Source organism: Salmo trutta, chromosome 3 (genome assembly GCF_901001165.1).
Source record: "Salmo trutta chromosome 3, fSalTru1.1, whole genome shotgun sequence".
In the NCBI taxonomy this organism is placed as follows: domain Eukaryota; kingdom Metazoa; phylum Chordata; class Actinopteri; order Salmoniformes; family Salmonidae; genus Salmo; species Salmo trutta.
Window position 1 is genome coordinate 7,820,971 of NC_042959.1, and position 27,632 is coordinate 7,848,602.

At 41.6% G+C, this 27,632-nt stretch overlaps 1 protein-coding gene across 3 annotated transcripts in view; it reads right to left on the reverse strand.

Annotated features, from left to right (window-relative positions):
* LOC115167519 (glucocorticoid receptor) overlaps positions 1 to 12,153 on the reverse strand; it is a 55,904-nt gene extending 43,751 nt beyond the window's left edge. For all 3 annotated transcript variants that reach the window (XM_029722003.1, XM_029721994.1, XM_029722014.1), the window contains exons 1-2: positions 11,888 to 12,153; positions 8,691 to 9,658 (exon numbers count right to left, since the gene is read on the reverse strand). In XM_029722003.1, the coding sequence (XP_029577863.1) occupies positions 8,691 to 9,526 (836 nt within the window). In that variant the 5' untranslated portion in view covers positions 9,527 to 9,658; positions 11,888 to 12,153. The remainder of the gene's footprint in view (positions 1 to 8,690; positions 9,659 to 11,887) is intronic.
* Between the last annotated feature and the right edge of the window lie 15,479 nt (positions 12,154 to 27,632).

The following is a 27,632-nucleotide window of genomic DNA, read 5'->3' on the forward strand; positions in this document are numbered from 1 at the left end:
ACAAAAAAAAAAGCTCTTTACCTGACTCGCTTTTCAAAGATGTACAGCTTTTCTTCTCTTGTAGGACGCAATCACTCCCCCATTGCTGACTACAAATGATCTATAACTGGGCTAATAACTCAGTAACTAGCAAAAGATATGAACAAATGTTCACATATGGCTACATGCAGCTCTCACTTTGATCTCAAAACAAGCACATCTACTCATGATCGCTCATATTGTAAACCCAGTCCAGTTCAAAGTGAATGGCACAGATCCTTATATGGCAATGGTCTATTTACATATAGGCCTACTGTAGCTCTGATTGGTTATGGCGCACCGGTCTGTATAAAGTACAGGCCTGAGTCGTGCCTGCCAATGCAATAGAATCCTACTCCGCGTTCTCCATACAACAAAATCTTTTGCATAGTTTTACATACTAAGTCTTGTTTGTTTTGTTTCGATATGTTGCATTGAAAGTAGCTAAAATTGCGTTCATTTGATCACAATTTCCACAGTAAAGGGAAATGTTGATAGTGTTAACTCAGGGGGAGACCATAGAAAGTTGAGTGAAGTTGTGTATGTAACATTTCTGGGATCTTTTATTTCAGCTCATGAAACATGGGACCAACACTTTACATGTTGCTTTGATATTTTTGTTCAGTGCAGTATAGCTGTAGACCGAACTAGTCAATACAAGTATAGCTGTAGACCGAACTAGTCAATACAAGTATAGCTGTAGACCTAACTAGTCAATACAAGTATAGCTGTAGACCGAACTAGTCAATACAAGTATAGCTGTAGACCGAACTAGTCAATACAAGTATAGCTGTAGACCGAACTAGTCAATACAAGTATAGCTGTAGACCGAACTAGTCAATACAAGTATAGCTGTAGACCGAACTAGTCAATACAAGTATAGCTGTAGACCTAACTAGTCTATACTAGTATAGCTGTGTATACTAACTAGTCTACACTAGAATAGTTGTATATACTAACTAGTCTACACTAGTATAGCTGTATATACTAACTAGTCTATACTAGTATAGCTGTATATACTAACTAGTCTACACTAGTATAGCTGTAAACCTAACTGTATACAATAACTAGTCTATACCAGCATAGCTGTAGACCTAACTGTACACAATAACTAGTCTATACTAGTGTAGCTGTAGACCTAACTGTACACAATAACTAGTCTATACCAGCATAGCTGTAGACCTAACTGTATACAATAACTAGTCTATACTAGTGTAGCTGTAGACCTAACTGTACACAATAACTAGTCTATACCAGCATAGCTGTAGACCTAACTGTATACAATAACCAGTCTATACCAGCATAGCTGTAGACCTAACTGTATACAATAACTAGTCTATACTAGTGTAGCTGTAGACCTAACTGCATACAGTAACTAGTCTATACTAGTGTAGCTGTAGACCTAACTGCATACAGTAACTAGTCTATACTAGTGTAGCTGTAGACCTAACTGTACACAATAACTAGTCTATACTAGTGTAGCTGTACAGTTGAAGTCAGAAGATTACATACACTTAGGTTGGAGTCATTAAAACTCATTTGTCAACCACTCCAAAAATATCTTGTTAACAAACTATAGTTTTGGCAAGTCGGTTAGGACATCTACTTTGCGCATGACACAAGTCATTTTTCCACCAATTGTTTACAGACAGATTATTTCACTTATAATTCACTGTATCACAATTCCAGTGGGTACGTTGACTGTGCCTTTAAACAGCTTGGAAAATTCCAGAAAATGATGTCATGGCTTTAGAAACTTCTGATAGGCTAATTGACATAATTTGAGTCAATTGGTACCTGTGGATGTATTTCAAGGCGTACCTTCAAACTCAGTGCCTCTTTGCTTGACATCATGGGAAAATCAAAAGAAATCAGCCAAGACCTCGGGAAAAAAAATTGTAGTCTGGTTCATCCTTGGGAGCAATTTCCAAGCGCCTGAAGGTACCACGTTCATCTGTACAAACAATAGTGCGCAAGTGTAAACACCATGGGACCACGCAGCCGTCATACCGCTCAGGAAGGAGACGCATTCTGTCTCATAGAGATGAACGTACTAGAGGTCGACCGATTAATCGGAATGGCCGATTAATTAGGGTAGATTGATAATATCATATTCATGTGGGTCCACTTCCTGCAGAGATGTATTCACTTCGTCAGGTGTTGTGAGGTCAACTGTAGTAAAGACTGTCTGGAACGCACCCTTTATGTAAGCTTGGCCTCACGGTTTGGTCTGTTCCTCTGTCTGTCATGAGGCTGGTGATCTGCACACCTGTAGTAAAGACGGTCTGGAACGCAGCCTTTATGTAATTTTGGCCTCACGGTTTGGTCTGTTCCTCTGTCTGTCATGAGGCTGGTGATCTGCACACCTGTAGTAAAGACGGTCTGGAACGCAGCCTTTATGTAATTTTGGCCTCACGGTTTGGTCTGTTCCTCTGTCTGTCATGAGGCTGGTGATCTGCACACCTGTAGTAAAGACTGTCTGGACACACCCTTTATGTAATTTTGGCCTCAGGGTTTGATGTTGTTCCTAGGTGTCTGTCGATAGCCATTACAAGCTGGCACTAATACTTACACACGCTTAGACACGCTTGTCTCTCAGCTCTGTTTTTCATTCTTTACCTGCCAGTGAAATGACTTCGTGCCTCACCTTTATAACCTATGACTCAGTCATCTGAAATGTCTCCTTTTATAGTGCACTACTTTGGACCCTTCTAAAAGCTCTTTTTACATCAGCGGCAATAAGTCACATTAGCTTTCAGCAATTAGCATTTTCAAAACGCAGACTTAAAGAATCTGCCTTTTTTTTACGTCATTTCACCTGTGTTTTATATTGAAAGCCAACAGTTGTTTTTATTCAATAGAGTGATCATTCACGTGGAACTATAGTTTTTCTTCACGCAACATAAATTAATGCAACACATTTGGCAGAAAATAGCTTCGTGTTTCATCAGATGGCAGCAGAAGTGCAAGGCTATTTGGCTAACAGACAAGCATAAGTCAATTAGCTTACAATTATTTTGGTATTTTTTCCAGACGATGCATGTCCATCGTAGAAAGAATGTAGCCAGCTACATTTCCTAATGCTTTGCTTCAAGTTAGCCCAATGCTGCTTTTTAACTTGCTACCGGAGAACAACTACACTCAAGGCAAACGTACATCAGTCAGAGGATGGATGTCTGCTGATCCAATGCCTGCTTAGTGAATGTGGGAGTTTGATTGGTCAAGACGAGGGAAAATATATCTCATCTGGGGAAGAACAAAGCTTGTCCTTTTACAGTCGTGATTTAGAGCGAACCGCGACTGACGCCGAGCAGAAATTACAATAAGAATAATTATTTATTTATCCTTTATTTAACTAGGTAAGCCAGTTAAGAACACATTTTTATTTACAATGACACCCTACCCCGGCCAAACCATAACCCGGACGATACTGGCCCAATTGTGCGCCGCCCTATGGGACTCCCGATCACGGCCGTTTTGTGATACAGCCTGGAATCGACTAGGGTCTCTACTAGAGGTCGGCAGATTAATTAGGGCCGATTTCAAGTTTTCATAACAATCGGTAATCGGCATTTTTTTGGACACCGATCATGGCCGATTACATTGCACTCCACGAGGAGACTGCGTGGCAGGCTGACTACCTGTTATGCGAGTGCAGCATGGAGCCAAGGTAAGGTGCTAGCTAGCATTAAACGTATCTAATAAAAAACAATCAATCTTAACATAATCACTAGTTAACTACACATGGTTGATGATATTACTAGTTTATCTATCTTGTCCTGCGTCCTATATTATCGTATATATTTTTAAACCTGCATATTTAGTTAAAAGAAATTCATGTTAGCAGGCAATATTAACTAGGGAAATTGTGTCACTTCTCTTGCGTTCTGTGCAACAGAGTCAGGGTATATGCAGCAGTTTGGGCCGCCTGGCTCGTTGCGAACTGTGTGAAGACTATTTCTTCCTAACAAAGACAGCCAACTTTGCCAAACGGGGGATGATTTAACAAAAGCGCATTTGCTAAAAAAGCATAATCGTTGCACGAATGTACCTAACCATAAACATCAATGCCTTTCTTACAATCAATACACAGAAGTATATATTTTTAAACCTGCATATTTAGCTAAAAGAAATCCAGGTTAGCAGGCAATATTAAACTAGGGAAATTGTGTCACTTCTCTTGCGTTCATTGCACGCAGTCAGGGTATATGCAACAGTTTGGGCCGCCTGGCTCGTTGCGAACTAATTTGCCAGAATTTTACGTAATTATGACATAACATTGAAGGTTGTGCAATGTAACAGGAATATTTAGACTTATGGATGCCACCCGTTCGATAAAATACGGAACGGTTCCGTATTTCGTTTTATTTTCGAAATGATAGTTTCCGGATTTGACCATATTAATGACCAAAGGCTCGTATTTCTGTGTGTTATTATGTTATAATTAAGTCTATGATTTGATATTTGATAGAGCAGTCTGACTGAGCGGTTGTAGGCAGCAGCAGGCTAGTAAGCATTCATTCAAACAGCACTTTACTGCACTTGCCAGCAGCTCTTCGCCAACGCTTCAAGTATTGCGCTGTTTATGACTCATCAACTCCTTTATGACCTATCAACTCCTGAGATAGGCTGGTGTAACCGATGTGAAATGGCTAGCTAGTTAGCAGGGTGAGCGCTAATAGCGTTTCAAACGTCACTCGCTCTGAGACTTGGAGTAGTTGTTCCCCTTCCTCTAAAAGGGTAACGCTGCTTCGAGGGTTGCTGTTGTCGATGTGTTCCTGGTTCGAGCCCAGGTAGGGGCGAGGAGAGGGACGGAAGCTATACTGTTACACTGGCAATACTAAAGTGCCTATAAGAACATCCAATAGTCAAAGGTATATGAAATACAAATCGTATAGAGAGAAATAGTCCTATAATAACTACAACCTAAAACTTCTTACCTGGGAATATTGAAGACTCATGTTAAAAGGAACCACCAGCTTTCAAATGTTCTCATGTTCTGAGCAAGGAACTTAAACGTTAGCTTTTTTACATGGCACATATTGCACTTTTACTTTCTTCTCCAACACTATGTTTTTGCATTATTTAAACCAAATTGAAAAAGTGTTTCATTATTTATTTGAGGTTAAATAGGTTTTATTGATATTATATTAAGTTAAAATAAAAGTGTTCCTTCAGTATTGTTGTAATTGTCATTATTACAAATAAATAATACACATAAAAAAAAGTAAACCCCCCCCCCCAAAAAATCGGCCGATTAATCGGTATCGGCTTTTTTGGTCCTCCAATAAATCGGTATCTGCGTTGAAAAATCATAGTCGGTCGACCTCTAGAACGTACTTTGGTGTGAAAAGTGCAAATCAATCACAGAACAACAGCAAAGGACCTTGTGAAGATGCTGTACAATAGTATCTATATCCACAGTAAAACGAGTCCTATATCGACATAACCCGAAAAGCCACTGCTCCAAAACCGCCATAAAAAAGCCAGACTACGGTTTGTAACTGCACATGGGGACAAAGATCGTACTTTTTGGAGAAATGTCCTCTGGTCTGCTGAAACAAAAATAGAACTGTTTGGCCAGAATGACCATTGTTATGTTTGGAGGAAAAAGGGAGACGTTTGCAAGCCGAAGAACACCATCCCAACCGTGAAGCACGGGGGTGGCAGCGTCATGTTGTGGGGGTGCTTTGCTGCAGGAGGGACTGCAGCATTATGAGGTAGGAAAATTACGTGGATATATTGAAGCAACATCTCAAGACATCAGTCAGGAAGTTAAAGCTTGGTCGCAAATGAGTCTTCCAAATGGACAATGACCCCAAGCATACTTCCAACGTTGTGGCAAAATGGCTTAAAGACAACAAAGTCAAGGTATTGGAGTGGCCATCACAAAGCCCTGACCTCAATCCTATAGAACATTTGTGGGCAGAACTGAAAAAGCGTGTGCGAGCAAGGAGGCCTACAAACCTGACTCAGTTACACCAGCTCTGTCAGGAGGAATGGGCCAAAATTCACCCAACTTATTGGGGAAGCTTGTGGAAGGCTACCTGAAACGTTTGACCCAAGTTAAGCAAATTTAAGGCAATGCTACCAAATACTAATTGAGTGTATGTAAACTTCTGACCCACTGGGAATGTGATGAAAGAAATAAAAGCTGAAATAAATCACTCTACTAATATTCTGACATGTCACATTCTTAAAATAAAGTGGTGATCCTAACTGACCTAAGACAGGGAGTTTTTACTCAGATTAAATGTCAGGAAATGTGAAAAACTGAGTTTAAATGTATTTGGCTAAGGTGTATGTAAACTTCCAACTTCAACTGTATATACACTAACTAGTCAATACTAGTATAGCTGTATATACTAACTAGTCTACACTAGAATAGCTGTATATACTAACTAGTCTACACGGGCGTAGCTGTACATATTAACTAGTCTACACTAGCATAGCTGTATATACTAACTAGTCTACACTAGAATAGCTGTATATACTAACTAGTCTACACTAGAATGGCTGTATATACTAACTAGTCTACACTAGAATGGCTGTATATACTAACTAGTCTACACTAGTATAGCTGTATATGCCAACTAGTCTACACTAGAATAGCTGTATATGCCAACTAGTCTACACTAGAATGGCTGTATATACTAACTAGTCTACACTAGAATAGCTGTATATACTAACTAGTCTACACTAGAATAGCTGTATATACAAACTAGTCTATAAGACTCCAGAACAGGTAATCAAATGGCTACCCGGACTATTTGCATTGTGTGCCCCCCCAACCCCTCTTTTACGCTGCTGCTACTCTCTGTTTATCATATATGCATAGTCAGTTTAACCATATCTACATGTACATACTACCTCAATCAGCCTGAATAACCGGTGTCTGAATGTAGCCTCACTACTTTTATAGCCTCGCTACTGTATATAGCCTGTCTTTTTACTGTTGTTTTATTTCTTTACTTACCTATTGTTCACCTAATACCTTTTTTGCACTATTGGTTAGAGCCTGTAAGTAAGCATTTCACTGTAAGGTCTACACCTGTTGTATTCAGCATTTCACTGTAAGGTCTACCTACACCTGTTGTATTCAGCATTTCACTGTAAGGTCTACCTACACCTGTTGTATTCAGCATTTCACTGTAAGGTCTACACCTGTTGTATTCAGCATTTCACTGTAAGGTCTACTACACCTGTTGTATTCAGCATTTCACTGTAAGGTCTACACCTGTTGTATTCAGCATTTCACTGTAAGGTCTACACCTGTTGTATTCAGCATTTCACTGTAAGGTCTACACCTGTTGTATTCGGCGCACGTGACAAATAACCTTTGATTTGATATACTAGCATAGCTCTATATAATAACTAGTCTATACTAGCATAGCTCTATATAATAACTAGTCTATACTAGCATAGCTCTATTAATAACTAGTCTATACTAGCATAGCTCTATATAATAACTAGTCTATACTAGCATAGCTCTATATAATAACTAGTCTATACTAGCATAGCTCTATATAATAACTAGTCTATACTAGCATAGCTCTATATAGTAACTAGTCTATACTAGCATAGCTCTATATAGTAACTAGTCTATACTAGCATAGCTCTATATAATAACTAGTCTATACTAGCATAGCTCTATATAATAACTAGTCTATACTAGCATAGCTCTATATAATAACTAGTCTATACTAGCATAGCTCTATATAATAACTAGTCTATACTAGCATAGCTCTATATAATAACTAGTCTATACTAGCATAGCTCTATATAATAACTAGTCTATACTAGCATAGCTCTATATAATAACTAGTCTATACTAGCATAGCTCTATATAATAACTAGTCTATACTAGCATAGCTCTATATAATAACTAGTCTATACTAGTATTAGTGTCGCTGTAATTATAAAAAACAGAGTAGGCAGACAAAGCACTGTGTTGTAGAACAGGTCCGTAGATGTTGATGTGACATGTCTCTGTGAGGTTAAAGTGGAATACCCCTAGTTTATATAGACACAGATTGTTGCCTCTATTCCCCAGAGCTCTGAAGGGCAGTGGTCTACCGTACTGTAACTATAGCTGTGTCCCAAATGGCTCTCTATTGTCTATATAGTGCGTTACTTTACTTTTGAGCAGAAGCTAAAAACTCTGGAATAGGGTGCCATTTGGGACCGCACAGCCTGTGAGGTGTGGTAATTGTTTAGCAAACATTTCTAAAGCCTGAAGTAAGACACCATTATGGTATCAGAGAACACATGACCGACTTTCTACTAGCCACCGCTATAGAGGAAATAGTTGCTGAAAGGGGCTGTGATATTTCCTTCCCCTGCACAGTTGACACAAAGTGATTTAAGGCATGTCGATACAAGCAAGGGGAGAAATAAATAAAAAAAATCATCATAATTATAATGTTTTTAAACACTAGTATAATCTCTAACCCTTTTCAATTCAGTTTCAAACCTACCAACTGACTGGACCGAGTTGCTTTTACATGTTTACAAACCAAGAGCCCTGCTGTAAGTCCTATTCCACAGTTCTCTACATAGCAATGTGACACCAGTCTCACCCTCGCTCTGCAGCAGACTGACCAGACCACCACCACCAGACCAACCACAGGACTGTTTTCTATTAGCAACATTCTTTCAGTTCTTCTCCTTACCTGGCAAAGCTGCTGGTGAAAGAGGAGGTAGGGCTGGAGAGACCTTGCATTCCAGAAGCTCCGTCCCCATAGCTAATGTTGTTCCAGGCCTCTCCTACTGTCACCAGCGGAGGATACAGGCTGAACATTGAGGGCTTCTGATCCTTCTGCTGAGAAGCTCCACTGGTTGCGGATGCCAATGGGGTGTTGATGCTACTGTTGCCTCCAAAGTGGTAGCTCTGTCCTCCAGAGGTGCTCACCCCACCGATGGAGATGGGGCTGGGGCTGGCGCTGGACAGCTCGGAGGGGGAGGAGGAAGTGGAGCCGCCGGTACTACCACTCATCTGGCAGGAGTAGCTATGCATGGCCGACGTCTTCTCCTGTTTGATCACCCCTGGAGTACACAGCTGAATGAAGCCAGCTTCCTTCACCATGGGAAAAGTGGAGGTGGTCGTCGTAGAGGTGCTGGAGTTGGATTCATCCTGACATGCTAGTAGACTGCTACCATTCAATGTGGTGGTGTTGGAACCGCTAAAACTACCACTATTGGTCATAGTAGCAGCTGGCTTGGAGGTGGAGTTGGAGACCCCACGATCCTGGCTTTCATCCCCCAGGAGAGTGTCTTCAGCTAGGGAGGAGAGGAAGGCGTCTTCCCCTACGTAAAAGTCTGAGGGGGAGCCTGTCAACTCAAAGTCCTGGAGGAGATCCAGAGTGTTGTCGCTGAACAGTTTCTGGTCTTTTCCAATGTACCCTTCCTGATCCATATCCATAGGGTCCTGGTCCCGGGAGAAGGCTGTCTCCGTCCTCATGGACATGGGGAACAGGTTGGGGTCTGAGTCCCCGATCAGGGAGTCCATGCTGGGTGTGGAGAGGTGGAAGTCAGCAGTGCTGTTTTCCAGGCAGGAGTAGGTCTCCCCAAGGGGGAAGAGTCAGATTCCCAGGGACCTGCTAGTCTGCTGGGCCTGGGCTCTCTGGTCCTTTGTACTAACCTAAGATTAGATAAAAATAAATACTTTTTAATATCAGATGGGAAATGGGTGTCAAATCATTGTAGAGAAAAAAAAAAAAAAAAAAAACATCTGTGAATTCAGGAAGTAACCTGACATCTCAATAGTTAATAATAATAATAATAATAATAGTTCTCTATGAGAAAAAATTCCTGCATTACTGAACTGGAATGGTCCCTTTCCCAAATTGTATTTGTCTCATGCTTTGTACACAACAGTGAAATGCTGTTTTCTACGAAGTGAAATGCTTACATACGGGTCCTTTTCCAACAACGCAGAGTTAAAGAGAAGATTAAAAAAAATAAGATATTGAAATGGTGACACGAGGAATAACACAGTGAATAACGAATAAAAATAGTGAGTAGTAAATAACATGGATATAAACAGGAAGTAGAAAATAACATGGCTATATACAGGAAGTAGAAAATAACATGGCTATATACAGGAAGTAGTAAATAACATGGCTATATACAGGAAGTAGTAAATAACATGGCTATATACAGGAAGTAGAAAATAACATGGCTATATACAGGAAGTAGTAAATAACATGGCTATATACAGGAAGTAGTAAATAACATGGCTATATACAGGAAGTAGTAAATAACATGGCTATATACAGGAAGTAGAAAATAACATGGCTATATACAGGAAGTAGTAAATAACATGGCTATATACAGGGAGTAGTAAATAACATGGCTATATACAGGAAGTAGTAAATAACATGGCTATATACAGGAAGTAGTAAATAACATGGCTATATACAGGAAGTAGAAAATAACATGGCTATATACAGGAAGTAGTAAATAACATGGCTATATACAGGAAGTAGAAAATAACATGGATATATACAGGAAGTAGAAAATAACATGGATATATACAGGAAGTAGAAAATAACATGGATATATACAGGAAGTAGTAAATAACATGGCCATATACAGGAAGTAGTAAATAACATGGCTATATACAGGAAGTAGAAAATAACATGGCTATATACAGGAAGTAGAAAATAACATGGCTTTACACAGGGAGTAGAAAATAACATGGATATGTACAGAGAGTAGTAAATAACATGGCTATACACAGTGAGTAGTAAATAACATGGCTATACACAGTGAGTAGTAAATAACATAGCTATATACAGGAAGTAGTAAATAACATGGCTATATACAGGAAGTAGAAAATAACATGGCTATATACAGGGAGTAGTAATCAACATGGCTATATACAGGGAGTAGAAAATAAAATGGCTATATACAGGGAGTAGAAAATAACATGGCTATATACAGGAAGTAGAAAATAACGTGGCTATATACAGGAAGTAGAAAATAACGTGGCTATATACAGGAAGTAGAAAATAACGTGGCTATATACAGGAAGTAGAAAATAACATGGCTATATACAGGAAGTAGAAAATAACATGGCTATATACAGGAAGTAGAAAATAACATGGCTATATACAGGAAGTAGAAAATAACATGGCTATATACAGAGAGTGGAAAATAACATGGCTATATACAGAGAGTGGAAAATAACATGGCTATATACAGGAAGTAGAAAATAACATGGCTATATACAGGAAGTAGAAAATAACATGGCTATATATACAGGGAGTGGAAAATAACATGGCTATTCATGGCTAACATTTTTAGAGTCCAGAGTAGAGTCCAGAGAGTGTGGGTAGAGTCCAGAGAGTGTGGGTAGAGTCCAGAGGGTGTGGGTATAGTGTGCGGGTAGAGTGTGCGGGTAGAGTCCAGAGTGTGTGGGTAGAGTCCAGAGAGTGTGGGTAGAGTCCAGAGTGTGTGGGTAGAGTTCAGAGTGTGTGGGTAGAGTGTGTGGGTAGAGGTGTGGGTAGAGTCCAGAGTGTGTGGGTAGAGTTCAGAGTGTGTGGGTAGAGTCCAGAGTGTGTGGGTAGAGTGTGTGGGTAGAGTGTGTGGGTAGAGAGTGTGGGTAGAGTCCAGAGTGTGTGGGTAGAGTTCAGAGTGTGTGGGTAGAGTCCAGAGTGTGTGGGTAGAGTCCAGAGTGTGTGGGTAGAGTCCAGAGTGTGTGGGTAGAGTTCAGAGTGTGTGGGTAGAGTCCAGAGTGTGTGGGTAGAGTCCAGAGTGTGTGGGTAGAGTCCAGAGTGTGTGGGTAGAGTCCAGAGTGTGTGGGTAGAGTCCAGAGTGTGTGGGTAGTCAGTGCAAAAGAGTTAGTGCAACAATTAAGTAGCAGTACCTTTGTGGTGGGAGGCTCTGGGTATTCCAGGTAGAGGCCCACGGAGCGGTGGCGGTGACGGAGGCTGAGGTGAGGTCTGTTACTGAGTTCGCTGGGCACGTCACCTGGTTGCATCAGTTGGCTGGATGGAAGGAACAAGGCGCGATGGTGGTTGCCAAGGCAACGGACATGGCACTGCCGGGAGCGGCGGTGAGAAGGGTTCCCTCTGAGGGGTTTTCAATCAGACGACGCCGAACTCTGCTGTTGTTTTTGTTACTCCTGCTCTTCTTCACTCCTCCTTGACCCATCTTACGATCCTGGGTAGAGAGAGGGGAAAGGGAGTGGATAATGTCATAAGCATGGATTCTAGGGTGTATTCATTATGTCTCGAAATGGAAACCGTTTACCATTTAAGTACCTAACGGAAGCAAACAGAACGAAGCGGGGAGGGACCTACCTGAATTTGTCCAAAATAGTTAATTGCGAAATGTTTTCCGTTTGGATTAAACCCGTTTCTGTTGCAAAACATTTTGCAACAGAATCGGCATAATGAATATACCCCTGGCGAGGCACTAGATTGGTGTCTGCCACATGTAGGCTAATATAAACCTGCATGGACATGTACCAAATAGCCTGCCTGTGTGTATAGACACAAACATACTACACACGTGGCAAGTTATACCTAGTAGCTGTATCTAAAACATTTTTCCGACTATTATGTTCTCAATGAATGAATGAATAATAGATATCTACTTTTAAATGGGGCTCCCGAGTGGCGCAGTGGTCTAAGGCATTGTATCTCAGTGCAATCCCTGGTTCAAATCAGTTGACCCAGCGTCGTCCGGGTTTGGCCCTGGGTAGGCTGTCATTGTAAATAAGAATCTGTTCTTAACTGACTTTCCTAGTTAAATAAAGGTAAAATTAATAAATAAATACTGAATTCTCCAAAGTTGCCCCCCTGCTGCTGGGGCGCGCGTTTATATTAGATGAGCTAGTTAACTACCTAGCTAAAGTTAAGTGTCTAACTATTCCCTTGCTTGACTTAATTATTTGAAAGCAACAAAAACGTTATCATTTAATGGCATATTTATTGAAATAAGTGTTTATACAACCTAACTAATTAACCCGCGTTTTCTTCTATTTTGCAACCGCAATCTAACTAGCCAGCCAAGTAACTTCGCTCACATTTAAGTTAGTTTGCAAACGTTAGCGCTTGTAAATGCGACCCCCCCAAAATGTCGTTGAGCTAGCTAGTAGCTAACAATTCATCTCTAGTTATTCATTACAAATGAATGTATGGCACATTGTATTACTTTCAAATTAAATACACCACTAAATCTAAAGCGTTTGCCTACCCCTCAGGCGTTTGGTAGCTGGATGTGACTCCATACATCGTCTGACATTGTTGTTCTTGTTTTGGTGTTATTTTGCTCGCAAATGGGCTAGAAACATGAAAACATCTGATTGCGTTCTCCTTGCGAATCGTAGCAGGACACGAATAAGCAAGTCATCAAATCGGATCATCCAATCCACTCCAATGTTTTAGGCATAAAAATGCATCCGAAAATCACGGAATTAGCTGTGTCGTTCACAGCCAAAAGGAAAGTAATCGCTAACCTCTAGGAAAAAGACACAAAATGGAGATCTCACTGTTTACAACACACGCAGTGCAACCTGTTGGCGAAGACGAGGTACTGCAACTTGTGTATCACTTACAGTAGCTTTGCATAGCCATAGGTCGTCATTGGTCAACAGTAGCTTTCTTCTTCTATGGTATATTGGCGATCACACTGTTGAATGTGTATCCCGCCACCTACTGTGCGGAATTGAAACATGATGCTCAAAAACTACCCAAAAAATAAATACATAAACGAAACAACTTTTCTGTAAAAAAAAAAAAAAAGACAGATCTGATCCCTAGAACAGGTTCAAGGGGAGCCTGGGAGGGCGGGTCTTCCGGGGTGCCAGTACCCCTTGTAAGTATTCAGATGTAAAGTCATTGGCTGCATTTCAAACTTAAAGTAGGCCGCCCTCGGCCCTAAACCCTCAGCCTTATGCCCTTGGGGGATCCCCACTGCCATATTTGTAGTCGGTCCAAATTATTAGCCAACTAAGGGAAGTTTGCAACGTAAACCCCTCAGTCCTCGTTTTTAATGGAGTTTGCGAATGTACAATTAACTATATGTTCACTTCGGAGCCTGAAAAGGCAGATAATTCAATTCGAGATTATTGTACATCCGCTAAGAAAAGTCCCCCAAGATGTAAAACCTCAACGACAATATGGAGTCAACATACAAGTGTAGGTAAAAACAAATGTAAATAAGTTAGAAATTGTGGTACTAATGCACAAACACGACTCATAAAAGTAATTATGTTTTAATTTGGTTAGCTTTTGGATATTGTAGAAATAAAACATTTTCCTTCTTTTGAAGTAGCTAGGCTAGTTAGTTAGCTAATTAATTTGCTATCATACAGTAGGCATATATTAATAATTATAGTTAATATAAGTAGGCATGCATTCATAATTGACTGTAGTTTTGCCCTGCAAGTGTATACTTGTCAGACGTCATGAAACGTCATCAGAAGTGTCCACTTAATTCGAGGGCTGAGGGGATAGGGTGTGTCTGTTAAGTGTTTGGACCGCAACCCTTAAGCCCCCCCAAAAAAAATATTCTGCTGCAGCCACAATAACGTCCAGTTTCTTAGACTTCTTTGAGACTTTTTTTTTACAATTTCTAACTGTGGCAATGAAAGCCACAAAATCCACTTTTTAACACACAGGGTATCTTTTGACTGGCAGAAAACATTTACTACAGGCTGTGGTGCGTCCACTACCATATCTTTTTTTTTTTTTAGCATCACTTGTTTTCTCAATTCTTTTAATCGTCTCTGCATAGCAGATTCGATTGACCGCTCTTAACTTTTGCCACCTAAATCTCCTTCACCCTTACAGGGCATTGCAGGAACTCGGGATCAAGATCCCCACCATATCTGGCATTACTCATCTCATGTGTATATACTGTTTTCTATACTATTGTACGGTATCTCATTCACTTAATAATGTTTACATATCTTGCATTACTCGTCTCATATGTATATACTGTTTTCTATACGATTCTACTGTATCTTAGTCCGTGCTGCTCTGACATCGCTCGTCCATATGTATATAGTCTTAATTACTATTGTATTGGGTATATGTTGTGTAATTTGTTAGATATTACCTGTTAGATATTACTGCAGTGTCGGAGCTAGAAGCACAAGCATTTCGCTACACCCGCAATAACATCTGCTAATCACGTGAATGTGATCAATACATTTTGATTTGAATTGCAACACCGTCGTCCTTCTACACAGCGTTCTTCAGTATTCTCTATCCGTTTGCACACACTTGAAACATGGCCAAATCCTTTACGGTTGTTACACTGCAGTGGTTTGGGGATGAAAGCTCTTGTTGTGTATCTTACATAACCAAGCTTCTCATGCATAGGTATTTGCTCTTTATCAAAAAACAACTGTACCGACAGACTTTCTTCTTTCTCTCCATTCAGCCAGCGGGTTAGACGCCGGGCTCCAACCACACCAGGAATTCTCTTCAGGCATTCAACCTGAACATCCGTCGTCACGCCTGAGAACTCCTTTGACGGGTGCTCTACTCCAAAGTTCAAAACAGAAAACTTCTGTTGTCTGGATTCTTTTGAGGCCCACTGCAATCTTCCTCTGTTCTTCAGAAATACAATGAATCAAAACAAGACCACTCAAATCAAATGTATTTATAAAGCCCTTTTTACATCAGCCGATGTCACAAAGTGCTGTACAGAAACCCAGCCTAAAACCCCAAACAGCAAGTAATGCAGATGTAGAAGCATGGTGACTAGGAAAAACTCCCTAGAAAGGCAGGAACCTTGGAAGAAATCTAGAGAGGAACCAGGCTCTGAGGGGTGGCCAGTCCTCTTCTGCCGGGTGGAGATTATGAGAGGACATTGTTCTCCAAGCTGTTCAAATTTTCATAGATGACCAACAAGGTCAAATAATAAGCATAGTGGTTGTAGAGGGTGCAACAGGTCAGTACCTCAGGAGTATATGTCAGTTGGCTTTTCATAGCCAAGCGTTCAGAGGTTGAGACAGCAGGTGAGGTAGAGCGGGAGAGAGTCGAAAACAGCAGGTCCGGAACAAGGTTGCACGTCCGGTGAACAAGTCAGGGTTCCATAGCCGCAGGCAGAACAGTTGAAACTGGAGCAGCAGCATGACCAGGTGGACTGGGGACAGCCAGGAAACGGGAGAGGGAGAAAGAGAGAATTAGAGGGAGCATACTTAAATTCACACAGGACACCACCCAGCTAGCACAGTGGATCTGGGCCGATTCCGGCTGAGAGTTGGGGCACTTGGCGTAGAGTCAGACATGGCCGAATACATGTGGCCAGTATTACATTATGGCTAGGATGCGGGGATTGAGCTCGGGCCGATTCCGGTGAGAGTTATCTGGCCCAAATGTATTACCTGGGGCTCGGGCCGATTGGGGCTACTCTCTGGCAGATGATTACACGGGCTGCTTTATATAATGAACATTTCATTATTTATTTATTTGTTCATATTTTCTCATTGTTTCTGTGATCAAAAATACAATTAACATTTAATTACATTCTCTAAGAGTCATGTTTATTTAGTATTTTAGTATTTTGATACTTTGTGCAAGGCAATTGATAAGCATAAAAAAGTTTGTGGATGGAGCCTCCCAAGTGGCGCAGTGGTCTAAGACACTGCGTTGCAGTGCAAACTGCGTTGCTCCAGATGCTGGTTCGATACCCATGCCGGCTGTGACCGGGAGACCCAGGAGGCAACGCGCAATTGGCCCAGCGTCGTCCGAGTTAGGGGAGGGTTTGGCCTGCTGGGATGTCCTTGTCCCATCACATTTTAACGAATCCTATGGCGTGCCAGGCACATACACGCTGACATGGTCACCAGGGGTATGGTGTTTCCTCCGACACAAATGTTTTTTTTGTGGATTGGTATAATTTGTATGTATAAAATGTATAATAGTCATATTTAAAATTACTATAAAATCAGGTAAGTTTGTATACGTTAATTTAAATTTGCATCGCGCCACTTCTGGGGGGGATTCTGGTAAGATGCCGGAAAAGTCGGCTGAATTCCGGTAGACGGAAACGGCACGATGTACTTGGGCCGATTCTGGGCAGTCATTCATTTTGTGGCCCCATCCGACGATACCCCCGGACAGGGCCAACTAGGCAGGATATAACCCAACCCACTTTGCCAAAGCACAGCTCCCACACCACTAGAGGGATATCAACAGACCACCAACTTACTACCCTGATACAAGGCTGAGTATAGCCCACAAAGATCTCCACCACCCTGAGACAAGGCTGAGTATATATAGCCCACAAAGATCTCCACCACCCTGATACAAGGCTGAGTGTAGCCCACAAAGATCTCCACCACCCTGATACAAGGCTGAGTGTAGCCCACGAAGATCTCCACCACCCTGATACAAGGCTGAGTATAGCCCACGAAGATCTCCACCACCCTGATACAAGGCTGAGTATAGCCCACAAAGATCTCCACCACCCTGATACAAGGCTGAGTGTAGCCCACAGAGATCTCCACCACCCTGATACAAGGCTGAGTATATATAGCCCACAAAGATCTCCACCACCCTGATACAAGGCTGAGTGTAGCCCATGAAGAGCTCCTCCACCCTGATACAAGGCTGAGTATATATAGCCCACAAAGATCTCCTCCACCACACGAGCCCGAGGGGGTTCCAAACCGGACAGGAAGATCACGTCAGTGACTCAACCCACTCAAGTGACGCACCCCTCCTAGGGACGGCATAGAAGAGCACTAGTAAGCCAGTGACTCATCCCCCTCCAGCTGTTTGCTTAGAAATTCTTAGGACAATAAGGAGGCCTCCATCTTATAACCGTAGCATACGTGTAGGTATGTACGGCAGGACCAAATCGGAGAGATAGGTCGGAGAAAGCCCATGTAATGCTTTGTAGGTTAGCAGTAAAACCTTGACATCAGCCCTAGCCTTAACAGGAAGCCAGTGTAGAGAGGCTAGCACTGGAGTAATATGATCAGTCAAGATTCTAGCAGCTGTGTTTAGCACTAACTGAAGTTTATTTAGTAATTTATCTGGGTAGCCGGAGAGTAGAAATTTGTAGTTGTCCCGTGTGGCTCAGTTGATAGAGCATGGTGTTCGCAACGCCAGGGTTGTGGGTTTGATTCCCACGGGGGACCAGTATGGAGAAAAAAATGTATGCATTCACTACTGTAAGTCGCTCTGGATAAGAGCGTCTGCTAAATGACTAAAATGTAAATGTAATCTGGAAGTGACAATAGCATGGATAATTTTTAGACAAAAAGTTTCAGATTTTTGCAGTTACGGAGGTGGAAAAAAGCTGTCCTTGAATTATTCTTGATATGTTCTTCAAAAGAGAGATCAGGGTCCAGACTAACACAGAGGTCCTTCACAGTTTTATTTGAGACAACTGTACAACCATCAAGATTAATTGTCAGATCCAACAGCAGATCTCTTTGTTTCTTGGAACCTAGAACAAGCATCTGTGTTTTGTCCGAGTTTAAAAGTAAAATAAATGTCATTGTGTTTCCGAAAGACATCACCAAGAGGTAGAATATATAGTGAAAACAATAGTGGTCCTGAAACGGAACCTTGAGGAACACCGAAACGTACAATTTATTTGTCAGAGGACAAACCATCCACAGAGAAACTGATATCTTTCCAACCAAATAAGATCTAAACTAGGCAAGAACTTGTCCATGTAGACCAATTAGAGTTTCTAATCTCTCCAAATGAATGTGGTGATCGATGGTGTCAAAAGCAGCACTAAGGTCTAGGAGCACAAGGACAGATGCAGAGCCTTGGTCTGACGCCATTAAAAGGTAATTTACCACCTTCACGAGTGCAGTCTCAGTGGTATGATGATTCTAAAACCAGACTGAAGCGTTTCGTATACATAACCAGACTGAAGTGTTTCGTATACATTATTTGTCTTCATGTCACATCTGTCGGAAGGATTGGACCAAGGCGCAGCGTGTAAAGTGCTCATCTTCTTTTGTTAACGTGAACACTTAACCAAAAAAATAAACAATACGACAAAACAATTCCGTAAGGTGCACAGACTATACGGAAAACAACCACCCACAAACCCAAAGGAAAAAACAGGCTGCCTAAGTATGGCTTCCAATCAGAGACAACGAAAGACACCTGCCTCTGATTGGAAACCATACTCGGCCACGCATAGAAAATGAACATAGAAAATGAAAACTAGAACAAATCCCCATGAAACAAACCAACCCCAAAACACACCAAAACAACACCCCCTGCCACGCCCTGACCATACTACAATGACAAATGACCCCTTTTACTGGTCAGGACGTGACAATTCAGGAAGGCAGTGAGTTGCTGCGAGCTTTTTTAAATATGTTTGAGAGGAATGGGAGATTCGATATAGGCAGTCGTGGAAAAAGTATTACATTGTCATACTTGAGTAAAAGTAAAGATACCTTGATAGAAAATGACTCAAGTAAAAGTCACCCAGTAAAATACTACTTGAGTAAAAGTCTAAAAGTATTTGGTTTTAAATGTACACTACCGGTCAAAGGTTTTAGAACGCCTACTCATTCAACCATTTAAAAAAAAAATGGTACTATTTTCTACATTGTATAAATTCTCGGACAACCCAAAGACAACCCTCAGTTTTGTGCAGAGTGTGCAAAGCTGTCATCAAGGCAAAGGTTGGCTATTTTAAGAATCTCAAATATAAAATATATTTTGATTTGTTTAACACTTTTTTTGGTTACTACATGATTCCATATGTGTTATTTCATAGTTTGTTATCTTCACTATTATTCTACAATGTAGAAAATAGTAAAATCAAGAAAAACCCTTGAAAGATGAGGTGTTCTACAACGTTTGACCGGTAGTTTAGGTAAGTATCAAAAGTAAAATAATTTCAAATTCCTTATATTAAGCAAACCAGATGGCACAATAATTTTTATTTTTTTAGGGATAGCCAGAGTCACGCTCCAACACAGGGATGTTCTCTTGATAAGTGTGCGAATTAGATCATTTTCTGTCCTGCTAAGCATTCAACATGTAATGAGTACTTTTGGGTGCCAGGTAAAATGTATGGAGGAAAAAGTACATCGTTTTCTATTGGAATGTAGTGAAGTAAAAGTAAAAATTGTCAAAAATATAGATGGTAAACTAAAGATACCCAAAAAAACTACGTAAGTAGTACTTCAAATAATTTTTATTTTTCAAGAGGCTTTATTACTGCCACTTTTAGTGAGTTTGGTACACATCTAGAGGACAGGGAGCCATTTATTATGTTCATCATAGGATGGCCAAGCACAGGAAGCAGCTTTTTCAGTAGTTTAGTTGGAATAGGGTCCAGTATGCAGCTTGAAGGTTTAGAGGCCATGACTATTTTCATCAATGTGTCAAGAGATAAAGGATTACAAACCTTGAATGTCTCCATTGATCCTAGGTCCTGGCAGAGTTGTGCAGACTCAGGACAAGTGAGCTTTGGAGGAATACGCAGATTTAAAGAGGAGTCCTTAATTTGCTTTCTAATGATCATGATCTTTTCCTCAAAGAAGTTAATGAATTTATTACTGCTGAAGTGAAAGCCATCCTCTCTTGGGGAATGCTGCTTCTTAGTTGGCTTTCCGACAGTATCAGAAATACATTTTGGATTGTTCTTACTCTCCTCAATTAAGTTGGAAAAATAGGATGATCGAGCAGCAGTGAGGTCACTTTGATACTGCACGGTACTGTCTTTCCAAGCTAGTCGGAAGACTTCCAGTTTGGTGGAGCGCCATTTCTGTTCCAATTTTCTGGAAGCTTGTTTCAGGGCTCAGGTATTTTCTGTATAACAGGGAGAAGGTTTCTTATGACAATTTATTTTTGTTTTTAGGGGTGCGACTGCATCTAGGGTATTACACAAGGTTAAATTTAGATCATCAGTTAGGTGGTTGACCAATTTTAGTACTCCGACGTCATTGGGTAGGTGGATAGAGTCTGGAAGGGCATCTAGGAATCTTTGCGTTGTCTGAGAATTTATAGCACGGCTTTAGATGATCCTTGGTTTGATCAGATTATTTGTTGCGATTGCAAACGTAATAAAATGGTGGTCCGATAGTCCAGGATTATGCGGAAAAACATTTAGATCCACAATGTTCCTGTTCACACTCCTGGTCACTCTGACAGATTCCACTTGTCCCAGTGCATACATCACCATTTTCGACACCTCAAATGCATCTCCCACATATGCATCCATACTCAAGAAACACATCCCAACAAGAAGCGATTCATTATCATTCATACATGTGTCCTCTACTCGCCAATTTTAAAAATTTTCCTTTTTGTTCCAGTTTTTGATACTACTGTCGTCCATTCAGAACATTTGTCTTCCGCAACTTTGCTCGACGCGGTGCTTGATTCAAACTCAGCATCCACTTCTGCCATCTTTCCCCAATAGTAGCCTGGATGTACAGTAGCTAAATATACTGAACAAAAATATGAAACGCAACATCCCAGCAATTTCAAAGATTTTACTGTGTTACAGTTCATATGAGGAAATCAGTCAATTTAAATAAATAAATTAGGCCATAATCTATGGATTTCACATGACTGGGAATACAGATATGCATCTGTTGGTCACAGACAATTAACAAAAATGGCCTCACAATGGGCCTCAGGATCTCATCACAGTATTTCTGTGCATTCAAATTGCCATTGATAAAATGCAAGTCTGTTCATTGTCTGTAGCTTATGTCTGCCCATACCAGAACCCCAACACCACCACGAGGCACTCTGTTCACAACGTTGACATCAGCAAACCGCTCGCCCACACGACACCATACACGCTGTCTGCTGTTGTGAGGCGGTTGGACATACTGCCAAATTCTCTAAAATGACGTTGGTGGCAGATTATGGTAGAGAAATGAATATTATATTCTCTGGCAACAGCTCTGGTGGACATTCCTGCAGTCAGCACGCCAATTGCACGCCCCCGCAAAACATGAGACATCTGTGGCATTGTGTTGTGTGACAAAACCGCACATTTTGGTGGCCTTTTATTGTCCCCAGGACAAGGTGCACCTGTGTAATGATCATGCTGTTTAATCAGCTTCTTGATATTTCCTCACCTGTCAGGTGGATGGATTATCTTGGCAAAGGAGAAATGCTCCCTAACAGGGATGTAAACAAATTTGTGCACAAAATTTGACAGAAATAAGCGTTTTGTGCGTATGGAACATTTCTGGAATCTTTTATTTCACCTCATGAAACATGGGACCAATACTTTACATTTTGGGTTTATATTTTTTGTTCGGTATAGTATATCGAATCATAGGCTATGTACGAAACTTGACGAGGTATCTTCAGCCAGGTAAGTTTAATACACAGGACAAAACTGGTCATTTTCAAGAATTATGTGAAAATAGATGTTTATGTCTGTTCCAAGAATTGGGATCTATAAGTCCTGGTTAAAACATGGCCACTGCATTTAACTTGGTTTGGAAAGTACATTTAAGACATAATATGGAGAAGTAAGAAGATACGTTTACACACTAGACCTATGTATCAATCAGAATATGTAGCTATCCAGCCCCATTTGAATGTACCAGCTCGTCCCATTTGAATGTACCAGTTGTCCCATCCCGCCCCATTTGAATGTACCAGCTTGTCCCATCCCGCCCCATTTGAATGTACCAGCTTGTCCCATTTGAATGTACCAGCTTGTCCCATTTGAATGTACCAGTTGTCCCATCCCGCCCCATTTGAATGTACCAGCTCGTCCCATCCCGCCCCATTTGAATGTACCAGCTTGTCCCATCCCGCCCCATTTGAATGTACCAGCTTGTCCCATTTGAATGTACCAGTTGTCCCATCCAGCCCCATTTGAATGTACCAGCTTGTCCCATCCCGCCCCATTTGAATGTAACTACCATTAGTGATACAAGCATATGTATTTTTACATGCCTCGTCCTTTACCTTGTTCTCACCTGCAGAAACATACACACGTCGCCAGTCCACAAGACGCAGCACTATGAGTAGGGCTGGAGGAGTAGTCCATTGGCCTGGCTGTAGGCTGTAAAACATACACACGTTGCCAGTCCACAAGACGCAGCACTATGAGTAGGGCTGGAGGAGTAGGTCATTGGCCTGGCTGTACACTGTGAAACATACACATTTTGTATCTGAAAGCAATCGATCTTGTGGGTTAAAATCCACATACATTTTCCAACAGGACTTGTACAAATGGGTTAGCCATTGAAATCTACCTACATCTCTTGATGAAATGAAAGTTGACAGCAAAATATTTTGAATGAATAATAGCTACAAAGGATGTCACTCTAGACCTAAACTCGTATGTGTTTTTCCTACAGTCACATACAATAGCCTACATGTTTTGCAGGATGCCAGCTTTTTGTTGTTGCATTAGACGAGGTCTAGCTGTCTGTTCCCAATGGTTTGTCCCTGATGTTGATGCTTCATTACAGTCAATGTGACTTTGATGAGAGTTATTTAAGGAGTCATCCAGCCCTGATGATGATGCAGTGTTGTTGATAGTTGTCCCTGTGTCCTGGCTGAATACTCAAATCAACAATTAGTCCTCATTTAGACACACACACACACAGACAGATCTGTGCTCTATCATCACATTTTCATTATTCATTTGCATCTCAAATATGCATCTACATTGTTGTCATTGCAGCTCCAGTAACGACACCTTCCCAGTCCAGTGCCAACCTACAAGAGAAAATATATTTTAGCTCCATTCCACAGTTCTGTAATGTAACAAGCATTTCGCTACACCCGTAATAACACCTGCTAAACATGCGTATGTGACAATTCAAATTTGATTTGATTTAATGCTCCATTTCCTACCAAACACCCCCCTCTACTGGCTGACATTGGTACTGTTCATAATGAATGGAATTGATTGAATACTGTAGCAAAGACAGTACAGAATGGAGATAGGCAGAACATGCTTCTCCAATAGAAATCCCCGATCACGCTCGTAGGCGATGTCATGGCGACGTTGGCTATCTAAGCTCATGCGCAGACACACGTCATCGGGTCCAACGGTTGTCTCGTGCCCAACTGCGCATGTGCTGTCAAAATCAAATCAAATGTTATTAGTCACATGCACCGAATACAACAGTGAAATGCTTACTTACGAGCCCCTAGCCAACAATGCAGTTAAAAAAATATGGATAAGAATAAGAGATAAACGTAACAAGTAATTAAAGAGCAGCAGTAAAAATATAACAATATATACAGGGGGGTGCCGGAACAGAATCAATGTGCGGGGACACCGGTTAGTTGAGGTAGTATATACATGTAGGTAGAGTTAATTAAAGTGACTATGCAGAGATGACAACAGAGAGTGGTGGTGGTGTGGAGAGGGGAGGGGAGGGGAGGGGGGGGGGCAATGCAAATAGTCTGGGTAGCCATTTGACTAGATGTTCAGGAGTCTTATGGCTTGGGGGTAGAAGCTGTTTAGAAGCATCTTGGACCTAGACTTGGCGCTCCGGTACCGCTTGCCGTGTGGTAGAAGAGAGAACAGTCTATGACTAGGGTGGCTGGAGTCTGACAGGGCCTTCCCCTGACACCGCCCGGTATAGAGGCCTGGTATAGAGGAAGCTTGGCCCCAGTGATGTACTAAGCCGTTCACACTACCCTCTGTAGTGCCTTGCGGGCGGAGGTTGAGCAGCTGCCATACCAGGCAGTGATGCAACCAGACAGGATGCTCTTGATGGTGCAGCTGTAGAACCTTTTGAGGATCTGAGGACCCATGACAAATCTTTTCAGTCTCCTGAGGGGTAATAGGTTTTGTCGTGCCCTCTTCACGACTGTCATGGTGTGCTTGGACCATGTTAGTTTGTTGGTGATGTGGACACCAAGGAACTTGAAGCTCTCAACCTGCTCCACAGCAGCCCCATTGATGAGAATGGGGGCGTGCTCGGTCCTCTTTTTCCTGCAGTCCACAATCATCTCCTTTGTCTTGACCACGTTGAGGGAGAAGTTGTTGTCCTGGCACCACACGGCCAGGTCTCTGACCTCCTCCTTATAGGCTGTCTCGTTGTTGTCGGTGATCAGGCCTACCACTGTTGTGTCATCGGCAAATTTAATGATGGTGTTGGAGTCGTGCCTGGCCGTGCAGTCATGACTGAACAGGGAGTACAGGAGGGGGCTGAGCACGCACCCCTGAGGGGCCCCTGTGTTGAGGATCAGCATGGCGGATGTGTTGTTACCTACCCTTACTACAAAACAAATGCACTCCTGCGATATAAAGGGTGCGTTCGTAAATTCACTCTGGCTATTGACTCCGATTTCAGAGCCCTCTCGTCGGAGTGTGCCAGAGCGCAGAGTAACTGATGCATTTTACAAATGCAATACCCAGTTGAATTTCACCGGTGTCAGTAAACATCAGCAAAAAAACATAATTCAATTGTTGCCAGCAGCACAGTTACAACAGCAGCACAGTCACCAACACTCTGGATAACATGAAAACAGCCTAACCAGCTCTGCTAGGGCGAGTAAAATGGTCAGAGTGAGGTGTTCTCATTTGTGTCTGGAAGTAGCTAGCAAGCTAGACAATTTTACCAAGTTAGTGTGGGTGCTGGACTGCCGTTGTGAGGTCAGAGCACTCAGATCAACCCTACTCCTCGGCCAGAGTGTCCAGTGTACCTCTGAATGCTCTGAGAGCGAAACGCTCTGAATTTACAAATGGACAATCTGACAACGCTCAATTTAAGAATGCCCAGAGTGCACTCCGAGCGCACTCTGGCACTCCAGAGTGAATTTACGAACACACCCAAAGTTGTTTTAGTTGAAAATGAAAACGTGTCAGTTTGTCACTTTTGCAAGGTTGGAGAAACATGAACAAAAATATAAACTTAACATGCAACAATTTCAAAGATTTTACTGTGTTACAGTTCCGATAAGGAAATCAGTCAATTCAAATAAATAAATTAGGCCCTAATCAATGGATTTCACTTGACTGGGCAGGGGTGCAGCCACCCACTGGGGAGCCAGGCCCAGCCAATCAGAATTCGTTTTTCCCTACAAAAGGGATTTATTACAAACAGAAATACTCCCCAGTACCCTCCCCTCCCACCATGAAATATGGGAAAAACTATTTATAGGTTGCATTTATATTTTGGTTCAGTGTAGGTGGCACCTTTTAGATTTGGAGAAGATTTTAAACCTAAGGAATACATTTTCCACTTCTCTCATTGACTTCTCAAAACCCAAACTCCGGCTTGGTCTGCTTGGTTTATTTTGCAAGCGTTCCCAGAAGTCTCATGATGTTGCGCATCTGGGTTTAGAAGTTCTATGACTGTTGCCTACACTGCTCTTTGACAAATAATCTCAGCACACAGCTACCCATGGTCACAAGCCATTCATTCATTCATTCATTCATTCATTCATTCATCTCAAGCAGTCATTGTGCTTGACACAATGCATCATTGTTGGACAAGATCTAATAATATGGGACCCATTAGCAGTGGAACACTGTGACAGTTGAATAATTGAAGCCATAGCCTAATTTGATTCCATCGTAGGCTTTTGGGGAAAGCAAGTATTTATAATTGGTGTAAACAATACCTGGGTGAAAACAAAAACCCACACAGTCATTAAAAAACATGGAATCTCTCTCTTACAAACAGGGAAGAATGGTAGCAGATATTTCACATTGGCTTCCTGGGGAACAATGTGAACCAATGATGCCTCATCACCAAAGAGGAAGGATATTACATTACATGTAGTTTACTAGTCTAATTTTAAACTGCAAAGGAAAAAAAAATCTATTTAATTTCTCAAGATATGCAGATTCACATAAATCTCTCTCTCTCTCTCTCTCTGAGTGGATGAGTAGCGTGCAAGAGAAGATAATTTAGGTCAGTGTAATGCTGTGCTGTGTGGATAGAGATCCTTTAGGTCAGTGTAATGCTGTGCTGTGTGGATAGAGATAATTTAGGTCAGTGTAATGCTGTGCTGTGTGGATAGAGATAATTTAGGTCAGTGTAATGCTGTGCTGTGTGGATAGAGATAATTTAGGTCAGTGTAATGCTGTGCTGTGCGGATAGAGATAATTTAGGTCAGTGTAATGCTGTGCTGTGCAGATAGAGATAATTTAGGTCAGTGTAATGCTGTGCTGTGTGGATAGAGATAATTTAGGTCAGTGTAATGCTGTGCTGTGTGGATAGAGATAATTTAGGTCAGTGTAATGCTGTGCTGTGTGGATAGAGATAATTTAGGTCAGTGTAATGCTGTGCTGTGTGGATAGAGATAATTTAGGTCAGTGTAATGCTGTGCGGAAAGAGATAATTTAGGTCAGTGTAATGCTGTACTGTGTGGATAGAGACAATAACCCATATAGCCAGCGACTGAAGTGTTTGGACTTCAGCATGCCTGTTTGGCCCTGTCCGGGGGTATCATCGGATGGGGCCACAGTGTCTCCTGACCCCTTCTGTCTCAGCCTCCAGTATTTATGCTGCAGTAGTTTGGGTCGGGGGGCTAGGGTCAGTCTGTTATATCTGGAGTATTTCTCCTGTCTTATCTGGTGTCCTGTGTGAATTTAAGTATGCTCTCTCTAATTCTCTCTTTCTTTCTCTCTCTCTCTCTCTCTCTCTCTCTCTCTCTCGGAGGACCTGAGCCCTAGGACCATGCCTCAGGACTACCTGGCATGATGACTCCTTGCTGTCC